General features: G+C 46.6%; 1 protein-coding gene across 1 annotated transcript in view; it reads left to right on the top strand.

Annotated features, from left to right (window-relative positions):
* OBSCN (obscurin, cytoskeletal calmodulin and titin-interacting RhoGEF) overlaps window positions 1–12,371 on the top strand; it is a 636,219-nt gene that overhangs the window by 445,661 nt on the left and 178,187 nt on the right. Inside the window, exons 91-92 of the mRNA XM_073561015.1 lie at window positions 1,291–1,512; window positions 1,581–1,692. Coding sequence (XP_073417116.1) covers window positions 1,291–1,512; window positions 1,581–1,692 — 334 coding nt within the window. The remainder of the gene's footprint in view (window positions 1–1,290; window positions 1,513–1,580; window positions 1,693–12,371) is intronic.

Consider the following 12,371-nt stretch of genomic DNA (forward strand, 5'->3'; position numbering starts at 1 on the left):
ACTAAGAAGCACGTATTGATTGCCTGCTGATAAAACACTAATTGTATAAAAACAGAAAAGCAGCTCAGTAAGTGTCATATCTCTGGAATCAGGGTCTCTGCTCCTACATTGTGCTGTTCTCAGATTACATACAAAAAAACTGGTGATAGTCACTTTAAATCAATAGTAAAAAACTAAATATGTCTGTGGATGCGTTCAACTCCCCCCCTCTAGGTCTGCCTCTAGCTTCTCCCTTCTAGGTCTGCTTTCACCTCCTCCCCCCTCTAGCTCTGTCTCTAGCTCCTCCCCCTTCCTCCCCCCGTCTACCTTCAGCTCTTCCCCCTCTAGGTCTGCCTCTAGCTCCTCCCCCTCTAGGTCTGCCTCTAGCTCCTCCCCCTCTAGGTCTGCCTCTAGCTCCTCCCCTCTATGTCTGCCTTCAGCTCCTCCCCCTCTAGGTCTGCCTTCAGCAACTCCCTCTCTAAGTCTGCCTTCAGCTCCTCCCCTCTAGGTCTGCCTTCAGCTCTTCCCACTCTAGGTCTGCCTTCAGCTCCTCCCCCTGTAGGTCTGCCTTCAGCTCCTCCCCCTGTAGGTCTGCCTTCAGCTCCTCCCCCTCTAGGTCTGCCTTCAGCACCTCCCCCTCTAGGTCTGCCTCTTGCCTCTCTCCCTCTAGATCTGCCTTCAGCTCCTCCCCCTCTAGGTCTGCCTCTCCCCCTCTAGGTCTGTCTTCAGCTCCTCCCCCTCTAGGTCTGCCTCTTGCCTCTCCCCCTCTAGGTCTTCCTTCAGTACCTCCCCCTCTAGGTCTGACTTCAGTACCTCCCTCTCTAGGTCTGCCTCTAGCTCCTCCCCTCTAGGTCTGCCTTCAGCTTCTCCCCTTTAGGTCTGACTTCAGCTCCTCCCCCTCTAGGTCTGTCTTCAGCTCCTCCCCCCTCTAGGTCTGCCTTTTGCCTCTCCCCCTCTAGGTCTACCTTCAGCTCCTCCCCCTCTAGGTCTGCCTCTCGCCTCTGCCCCTCTAGGTCTGTCTCTCCCCCTCTAGGTCTGTCTCTTGCCTCTCCCCCTCTAGGTCTGCCTTCAGCTGCTCCCTCTCTAGGCATACCTCTAGCTCCTCCCCTTACCCTCTCCATAGACTCTTACAAGAACTAGCTGTCACTGTTGTCAATGTCTTCAGTGAATACAGAGTTTACAGATATCGTGCTGCAGTTAGTGTGTGTGGTGGTGTATGGTGTACACCGCACCGTCACATGACCCTGCACCCAGAAGCGGGAAGCTGTGTACAGGCATCACATGACTTACTGACATTGCCACCGTCTGTAGGGGGCGCAGCTGGATTGGACGATTGTATCCGAGCTTCTCTCCAGCGAGCAGATCAGGAGATCAGACACGTCCTGAGGAGACTGAGCTCCCCGGTACCCCGAGAAGCGGCCTTGGGGCGCACAGGGATCCCGAAACATACAGAAAGTATCCAAGAGGAACGACAGGAAACTGTGGATATATTCCGAGATGCCAACACCCAGACACCGGAGGATGCCACTCATGGTAAGTGCCAGTGTCCTGCTTTATAATACGGGGTGACCACCGTGTCTCACACTCACCCTGTGCCTTAGATGACGCCTCGAGGCCGCCTGTGGTCAGTGAAGCCACAGAAGCTCATCCTGAGGTCAGCTCTTCAGAAACGCAGACAGAGTCGGCCGTCTCAGAGACCATCATCCCTATCAGGTACCCAACTACTACTCTAATCGGCTGCGCCTAATCCTCCTGCTGTACAGCATATGTCCACGGGGGCACTGGTGGCCATGATAAATGAGGTATTGCCTCACAGTGCAGGTGAGATTAGAGAGACAGCATCTCCAGCACTGATATAACCCCCAGACATTACACCATATGTGACTGATATCAGCCCCTCTTATAACGCTCCAGTACTGATATAACCCCCAGACATTACATCATATGTGACTGATATCAGCCCATCTTATAACGTTCCAGTACTGATATAACCCCCAGACATTACATCATATGTGACTGATATCAGCCCCTCTTATAGCGCTCCAGTACTGATATAACCCCCAGACATTACACCATATGTGACTGATATCAGCCCCTCTTATAGCGCTCCAGTACTGATATAACCCCCAGACATTACACCATATGTGAATGATATCAGCCTCTTATAACGCTCCAGTACTGATATAACCCCCAGACATTATACCATATGTGACTTATATCAGCCCCTCTTATAACGCTCCAGTACTGATCTAACCCCCAGACATTACATCATATGTGACTGATATCAGCCCCTCTTATAACGCTCCAGTACTGATATAACCCCCAGACATGATACCATATGTGACTGATATCAGCCCATCTTTGTTATGAATGAGTCACCGAAGGAGGAAAAAACAAAAATACAAGCTAAGTCCAGAAAACCGGAGAGGTTGGTAGCTATCGGATTGCAGACCCCTGATCCTAACCACAACAACTAACAGTAGCCGTAGGGGGTTCCTACGATGCCCTAGACCCCTCAAACACAGCCGGAGAACTAAATAGGCCTAAAGAAAGAAAGGGAAAATCTAAACTGCCCCAGAGCAGACCCCAAAGCAATAGGCAGCCCCCAACATATAATGACGGTGAAGCAAGATGAAAACACCAACACAGATAGAAAGACAGGTTGAGCAAACGATGGGGCCCAAGCTAACTAAAAAGGACAGGATAGAAAAGCTGCTGTCTGCAGTCCGTAAAAAACCCTACCAAAAAATGTCCCAACCGACTGATAGGAAAAACAGGCCCTGAAGTCGCTAGGACTTCAAAAAGACTATATCAGCACTCAGGTAAATTCTGAAGACAGAGCAAAGAGACAAACTGATCAGAGACAAAAATGGAACTCAGCACACCCCCGACCGAGGATGGCTGAACTCCAAAAAAACAAGGTAAACAAAACAAAACTAATAAGTTCAATAGCAGAGCAAAAACTTATCTTTGGGAAGCAGGAATCAGACTGGTCTCCAAGAATCCAGCAGAGAAATCACCAGCGACTCAGAAGGGCGTTGGCTGCCTTATATCCAGTCAGAATTTCCTGTTACCCAGTCATCATCTACCAGATCAGGTGTTTGGTAATCAGCCTCACTACCTTCCTTCACCAGGAGAGGGAGTTCATCAGACATCGACGGTGAAGGGGAAAATGAACTCACAACAGTACCTCCCCCTTGAGGAGGGGTCACCGAACCCTCATCCAAGCCACCAGGGCGATCAGGATGGGCCCGATGAAAGGCACGAACCAATCTTTCGGCATGAATATCGGATGCAGGGACCCAAGAATTATCCTCCTGGCCATAACCCTTCCATTTAACCAAATACTGGAGTCTCCGTCTAGCCAGGCGAGAATCCAGTATCTTCTCAACCTCATATTCCACATTACCTTCAACCAATACCGGGTCAGGAGGTGCCACCACAGGAACTACTGGCTCAACAAACCTCTTTAACAGAGACTTATGAAACACGTTATGGATCTTAAATGTAACAGGAAGAGCCAATCGAAAAGAGACTGGATTAAGAATCTCCAAAATCTTGTAAGGTCCAATAAATCTAGATTTAAACTTTGGAGAAGCCACCTTCATAGCGATATTCTTTGCTGACAACCAAACCATATCACCCACCTTAAACTGGGGACCAATGGTCCTATGCCGGTTGGAAAACCGCTGGGCCTTTTCCTGGGAGAGAGACAACTTATCCACCACTTGGTCCCAGATCTGGTGCATTCTCTCCACCACAGTGTCAACACCTGGGCAGGCAGAAGGCTCCACCTGCCCTGAAGAGAATCGAGGATGAAACCCAAAGTTACAAAAAAAAGGTGACATCAAAGTGGCAGAACTAGCTCTATTATATAAAGCAAATTCGGCCAAGGGTAAAAATGAAACCCAATCATCCTGATCAGCAGAAATAGAACATCTCAAATACGACTCCAAAGTCTGGTTTGTTCTCTCCGTCTGCCCATTGGTCTGAGGGTGAAACGCAGAGGAGAAGGACAACTGAATTCCCAGCTTGGAACAGAAAGTCCTCCAAAATCTAGACACAAACTGAACTCCTCTGTCAGATACAATGTTCTCAGGAATCCCGTGCAAGCGAACCACCTGTTGCAAAAACAAGGGCACCAACTCTGAACTCTGAGGAAGATGGCAACTTAGGGAGTGGTACAAGATGGACCATCTTAGAGAATCTATCACAAATCACCCAAATAACAGTCATTCTCTGATAGACAGGCATATCAGAGATAAAATCCATTGAAATATGGGTCCATGACCTCCTGGGCACCGGCAAAGGCATCAACAACCCACTAGAGCGAGAACAAGGTTTAGACCAAGAGCAAGTACCACAGGACTGCACAAAATTCCTGACATCACGAGACAAGGCGGGCCACCAAAAAGACCGACTCACCAAATCTCTAGTACCAAAAATACCTGGATGACCAGCCAATGCAGAGCAATGAACTTCAGACATCACTCTCTTCCTCCACTGGTCAGGAACATACAATTTTCCAATTGGACAACACTCAGGTTTGTCCTCCTGAAACTCTTCCAGAGCACGTCTCAAATCGGGCGAGATGGCAGAAAGAACTACCCCCTCACCTAAGATGGTAGCAGGCTTGGTCACAACAGGAGAATCAGCAAAGAAACTCCTAGAGAGGGCGTCTGATTTGACATTCTTAGTGCCAGGAAGAAAAGAGACCACAAAATCAAAACATGGCCCACCTAGCCTGTCTAGGATTCAAGCGTTTGGCCGACTCCAGGTAAATCAAATTCTTGTGGTCAGTAAGGACCACAACTTGATGTTTAGCTCCCTCCAACCAATGTCTCCACTCCTCAAATGCCCATTTCATGGCTAACAGTTCCCGATTCCCCACATCATAGTTACGTTCGGATGGGGAGAACTTTCCGGAAAAGAAAGCACAGGGATTCATTTTAGATGTTACAGGATCTTTTTGGGACAAAACAGCTCCTGCACCAATCTCAGAAGTGTCCACCTCTACCTGAAACGGGAGTGAGACATCAGGTTGCCGCAAAACCGGAGCAGAAGTGAACCTTCGCTTCAGCTCCTGAAAGGAAGAAACAGCCTCCGGAGACCAATTCAGCACATCAGCACCCTTCTTAGTCAAATCAGTCAATGGTTTGGCAATACCAGAAAAATTAGCTATAAATTTCCGATAAAAATTAGCAAAACCCAAAAGCTTCTGGAGGGCCTTCAAAGAAGTGGGCTGAACCCAATCATAAATGGCCTGTACCTTGGCCGGGTCCATTTCAATAGTTGACGGAGACAAAATAAATCCCAAAAATGAAATCCTCTGTACACCAAAAAGGCATTTCGATCCCTTGACATACAGGGAATTCTCCCTCAAAATCCGGAACACAGTCCGAACATGTTCCACATGAGAGTCCCAATCCTTGGAAAAGATCAAAATATCATCTAGATAGATGATCAAAAATTTATCCACCATGTCTCGGAAAATATCATTCATGAAGCACTGGAAGACAAAAGTGGCATTAGTGAGCCCAAAAGGCATCACCAGGTACTCAAAATGTCCCTCAAGAGTATTAAACGCCGTCTTCCATTCATCCCCATGCTTAATGCGAATAAGATTATACGCCCCCTGAGGTCAAGCTTTGTAAACCAGCAAGCACCTTTAACTCTGGAGAATAGATCAGAAATCAGGGGTAACGGATACTGATATTTAACAGTAATTTTGTTGAGGGAACGATAGTCAATACGAGGCCTTAATGACCCATCTTTCTTAGCCACGAAAAAAAAAACAGCACCTAAGGGTGAAGAGGATGGTCTAATATGACCCTTCTCCAACGACTCCTTAATATAGGATCGCATAGCCTCGTGCTCCGGTACAGATAAATTGAAAAGTCGATCCTTGGGAAATTTACACCCAGGGCTCAGCTCAATTGCACAGTCATAACTCCTATGAGGAGGCAAAGACGCAGACTCATTCTCACTAAATACATCATAATAATCAGCCAAATAGTCAGGAACATCATGCGACTGGGGAGAGGTGGAGAAAACAGGAGCATCACTAAGGTCACACCGACGACCCCATGAAGCACTGGAAGACAGAAGGTGCATTAGTGAGCCCAAAAGGCATCACCAGGTACTCAAAATGTCCCTCCGGAGTATTAAACGCCGTCTTCCATTCATCCCCATGCTTAATGCGGATAAGATTATATGCCCCCCTGAGGTCAAGCTTGGTAAACCAGCAAGCACCTTTAACTCTGGAGAATAGATTTGAAATCAGGGGTAACGGATACTGATATTTAACAGTAATTTTGTTGAGGGCACAATAATCAATACAAGGTCTTAATGAACCATCCTTTTTGGCCACAAAAAAAAACCCAGCACCTAAGGGTGAAGAGGATGGTCTAATATGACCCTTCTCCAACGCCTCCTTAATATAGGACCGCATAGCCTCGTGCTCGGGTACAGATAAATTGAAGAGCCAACCCCTGGGAAATTTACACCACGGGCTCAGTTCAATTGCACAATCATAACTCCTATGAGGAGGCAAAGACGCAGACTCATTCTCACTAAATACATCATAAAAATCTGCCAAATAGTCAGGAACATCATGCGACTGAGGAGAGGTGGAAAAAAACGGAGCCTCACTAAGGGCACACCGACAACCCCAACTCACCACAGACACAGATTTCCAATCCAAAACTGGATTATGGATTTGCAACCAGGGAAACCCCAGAACAATGGTATCATGCAAATTATGCAACACCAAAAATCTGCAATTCTCTTGATGGTCTGGGGCAACCCGCATTACCACCTGGGTCCAAAACTGAGGTTTATTCTTCGCCAAAGGAGTAGCATCAATACCCCTCAAAGGGATAGGCGTCCGCAGAGGTGTCATAGGAAATCCACAACGTTTAGCAAAATCCAAGTCCATCAGGTTCAGAGCTGCTCCCGAATCCACAAAAGCCTTAGCGGAAAATGTGGACAGGGAGCAGATCAGAGTAATTGCCAGAAGAAACTTAGGTTGAACACCACCCACAGCAAATGTGTGTGCAAAACGTTTCTCTCGTTTAGGGCAGACAGAAATAATATGCGAGGCATCACCACAGAAGAAACACAGCTTATTACGCCTTCTGAACTCCTGACGTTGCGCCCTAGACAAAACTCTATCACATTGCATAGGTTCAGACATTTGTTCAACAGGTGGCAACACCTCTCGTGCGGTTTTGCATTCACGCAAACGCCGATCAACCTGAATGGCTAATGGCATAGAATCGTCAAGACCAGAGGGAACAGGAAATCCCACCATAGTATCTTTTACGGTTTCTGACAAACCCTTCCGAAAGAGAGCTGCCAAGGCACCATCATTCCAGGTAGTAAGGACCGCCCACTTTCGGAATTTTTGACAGTACAACTCTGCAGAATCCCGACCCTGGCTCAATGCCAACAGGGCCTTTTCAGCCTGATCAATAGCATTAGGTTCATCATACAACAACCCCAAGGCTTGAAATAATGCGTTCACATTAGTAAGAGTAGGATCATCAGGTTTCAAAGAAAACGCCCAATCCTGGAGATCGCCGCGCAGCAAAGAGATGACAATTTTAACCTGCTGCGCGGAGCTCCCCGACGAGTTAGGCTTCAAGGCAAAAAATAATTTACAATTCTTAAAATTCAAAAATTTAGACCGATCCCCAAAAAACACATCAGGAGTAGGGATCTTTGGTTCAGCAGCATGTGAATGAGCAAGATAGGCGGAAATTCCCCGCACTTCAGCAGTGAGCTGCTCCACACGATCAGACAATTGCTTTATCTCCATTGAGAGAAGAAAAAATTCCCCCTACGGCCTCAGAGATATAGAGGAAAAAATATACACACAAAAAAAAAAATTCTGACAAACTTTTTTTTTTTACAATTCTTTCCTGCTATTGAGTACCCTAGGATCTGCGGTATGGCTGGTGATTCTGTTATGAATGAGTTACTGAAGGACGAAAAAACAAAAATACAAGCTAAGTCCAGAAAACCGGAGAGGTTGGTAGCTATCGGATTGCAGACCCCTGATCCTATCCACAACAACTAACAGTAGCCGTAGGGGGTTCCTACAATGCCCTAGACCCCTCGAACACAGCCGGAGAACTAAATAGGCCTAAAGAAAGAAAGGGAAAATCTAAACTGCCCCAGAGCAGACCCCAAAGCAATAGGCAGCCCCCAACATATAATGACGGTGAAGCAAGATGAAAACACCAACACAGATAGGTTGAGCAAACGATGGGGCCCAAGCTAACTAAAAAGGACAGGATAGAAAAGCTGCTGTCTGCAATCCGTAAAAAACCCTACCAAAAATGTCCCAACCGTCTGATAGGAAAAAAAGGCACTGAAGTCGCTAGGACTTCAAAAAGACTATATCAGCACTCAGGTAAATTCTGAAGACAGAGCAAAGAGACAAACTGATCAGAGACAAAAATGGAACTCAGCACACCCCCGACCGGGATGGCTGAACTCCAAAAAACAAGGTAAACAAAACAAAACTAATAAGTTCAATAGCAGAGCAAAAACTTATCTTTGGGAAGCAAGAATCAGACTGGTCTCCAAGAATCCAGCAGAGAAATCACCAGCGACTCAGAAGGGCGTCGACTGCCTTATATCCAGTCAGAATTTCCTGTTACCCAGTCATCATCTACCAGATCAGGTGTTTGGTAATCAGCCTCACTACCTTCCTTCACCAGAAGAGGGAGTTCATCAAACATCGACAGTGAAGGGGAAAATGAACTCACAACACATCTTATAACTCTCCAGTACTGATATAACCTCCAGACATTACACCATATGTGACTGATATCAGCCCCTCTTATAACGCTCCAGTACTGATATAACCCCCAGACATTACATCATATGTGACTGATATCAGCCCATCTTATAACGCTCCAGCACTGATATAACCCCCAGACATTACACCATATGTGACTGATATCAGCCCGTCTTATAACGCTCCAGTACTGATATAACCTCCAGACATTACACCATATGTGACTGATATCAGCCCCTCTTATAACGCTCCAGTACTGATATAACCCCCAGACATTACACCATATGTGACTGATATCAGCCCCTCTTATAACGCTCCAGTACTGATATAACCTCCAGACATTACACCATATGTGACTGATATTAGCCCATCTTATAACGGTCCAGTACTGATATAACCTCCAGACATTACATCATATGTGACTGATATCAGCCTCTCTTATAACGCTCCTGTACTGATATAACCTCCAGACATTACACCATATGTGACTGATATCAGCCCCTCTTATAACGCTCCAGTACTGATATAACCCCCAGACATTACACCATATGTGACTGATATCAGCCCCTCTTATAACGCTCCAGTACTGATATAACCTCCAGACATTACACCATATATGACTGATATCAGCCCCTCTTATAACGCTCCAGTACTGATATAACCCCCAGACATTACACCATATGTGACTGATATCAGCCCCTCTTATAACGCTCCAGTACTGATATAACCTCCAGACATTACACCATATGTGACTGATATTAGCCCCTCTTATAACGCTCCAGTACTGATATAACCCCCAGATATTACACCATATGTGACTGATATTAGCCCCTCTTATAACGCTCCAGTACTGATATAACCTCCAGACATTACACCATATGTGACTGATATCAGCCCCTCTTATAACACTCCAGTACTGATATAACCTCCAGACATTACACCATATATGACTGATATCAGCCCCTCTTATAACGCTCCAGTACTGATATAACCCCCAGACATTACACCATATGTGACTGATATTAGCCCCTCTTATAACGCTCCAGTACTGATATAACCTCCAGACATTACACCATATGTGACTGATATCAGCCCCTCTTATAACGCTCCAGTACTGATATAACCTCCAGACATTACACCATATATGACTGATATCAGCCCCTCTTATAACGCTCCAGTACTGATATAACCCCCAGACATTACACCATATGTGACTGATATCAGCCCCTCTTATAACGCTCCAGTACTGATATAACCTCCAGACATTACACCATATGTGACTGATATCAGCCCCTCTTATAACGCTCCAGTACTGATATAACCTCCAGACATTACACCATATATGACTGATATCAGCCCCTCTTATAACGCTCCAGTACTGATATAACCCCCAGACATTACACCATATGTGACTGATATCAGCCCCTCTTATAACGCTCCTGTACTGATATAACCTCCAGACATTACACCATATGTGACTGATATCAGCCCCTCTTATAACGCTCCAGTACTGATATAACCCCCAGACATTACATCATATGTGAGCAATATCAGCCCCTCTGTCACGGGGTCCTTCTCCGGTATCACACAATCAACAGAGCGAGAGAAGTGTGAACAATCCCAAGACCTTTATTATAGGCAAAACTAAAAGGTCCATAAACAATCCACCACACTGAGGATACAATAGTCCAGAACACGAATGAAGTTCAGTAACAGGATAAAATGTCCAGGGAGATGAGAGTCCAATAACCAGCAGCCAGAGGATACAATGGGTCCATACGCTTTCGTTTCTCTCTGACGTGCTGCGTGATGAGTTGAGATGTGGTCTCTCGGTCTCAGGGTCTTTTATACCCCAGAACGGTAAGCTATTTTTAGAATTTCCCAGTGTCCTTCAGTACACCCTCACATTCTGTTCCCTCTTTAGAAGTCAACAAACTAGTTTCATAATACAATGCACAATTAGCATATCAGTACACTTCAATAGACAAAGATAAACACACACTATGTACAGTCAGGCTGCAGACAGTAAAGGCCCCGTCTCACTAAGCAATCTCGGTAGCGAGATCGCTGCTGAGTCACAACTTTTGTGACGTAACAGCGATCTCACCAGCGAGATTGCTGTGTGTGACAGCGATCAGCGAGCGGCCCCCCTGCCGGTATCGCTGATCGCTGGAAGAAACCTCTGGACATTTCTTTGGTCGCTGGTCTCCCGCTGGCCAGCACGCATCGCTGTGTGTGACAGCGGGAGACCAGCGATCAGGTGTAAAAAAATAATTAAAAAAAATAAAAAATATAGTTATTCTCACCTTCCGACGTCCTGTTCAGCCATCCTGCCTCTCTCCACGCTCCGGTCCCAGTGATACTATTTTCTACAGCGATAGCCAGCGATGCCGGGCGCTCGGCGTCGCTGTGCTGATCGCTGGTGAAGCTGTCTGTGTGACAGCTCACCAGCGATCACATAGCGACTTACCAGCAATCCTGACACCTTCATATCGGTGTCGGGATCGCTGGTGAGTCGCTTAGTGAGACGGGGCCTTAAGTGAGCTAATTCAATTTTTTGGAAGGTAATTGAGACTTCAGACAATATGGGGAATACAAGAAATGATACAAGGCAACAAGAAAACATTATGAAAATCTGTGAAATAGAAATATACACAAAATGACATCCACATAACATATCACACCATCACAACCTCCCCCCCATAATAAGTGAGCACGCCATGAGGTCTACACAGACCTCTGGCCTGCTCACTTTAGTCCACATTGCTCAGTTATTTATAGTTCCTTGTACAGTGGCAGGGGTAGGTCGGCCTGGGGAGCCTATGGTTCTTCTTGTCGAGACAGTCCATCGGCGTTCTGGTGTTGGCTTCCCCGCTTGTATTGGATGGAGAAGCTGTAGGGTTGTAAGGACAAGCTCCGCCGCAGCAATCTTCCATTGTCCCCTGATACACGGTTCAGCCATGTGAGGGGGTTGTGGTCTGTAACAATTGTGAAGTCTCTGCCATACAAGTACGGCTGCAATTTTTTTAGCGCCTATACGATGGCAAGGCACTCCTTTTCAATAGTGGCATAGGCAACTTCCCGATCCAGTAGTTTCCGACTGGCAAAAGCAACAGGATGTTCTTCTCTGGCGGCGTTCACTTGGCTAAGTACTGCCCCAATCCCAAAGGTGGATGCATCTGTCTGCACGAGGAACCTGCGTTTATAATCCGGAGCAGCCAAGACAGGAGCAGTGACGAGGGCAGTCTTTAACGCTGAAAAGGCATCCTCGCAAGCCGTCGTCCACGTCACATTCCTAGGCATGTTCTTGCGGGTCAGGTCGGTTAGGGGCTTGACCAAGGTGCTGAAGTTAGAAACAAATTTGCGATAGTAACCAGCAGTTCCTAAAAACGCAAGTACCTGCTTTTCAGTCTGGGGTCTACACCAGTTGCTAATGGCTTCCACCTTGGCAGGCTCAGGCCTTAGGGTCCCGCCCCCTACTCTATGCCCGAGGTACTGCACCTCAGCCATCCCTATTTGGCACTTATCAGGGCGAATGGTCAGTCCTGCAGTAAGGATACAGTCCAGCACTATGCCCAAGTGTTTA

Source organism: Dendrobates tinctorius, unplaced genomic scaffold (assembly GCF_039654945.1).
Source record: "Dendrobates tinctorius isolate UK_male_01 unplaced genomic scaffold, ASM3965494v1 ptg000311l, whole genome shotgun sequence".
NCBI classification, from domain to species: Eukaryota; Metazoa; Chordata; class Amphibia; order Anura; family Dendrobatidae; genus Dendrobates; species Dendrobates tinctorius.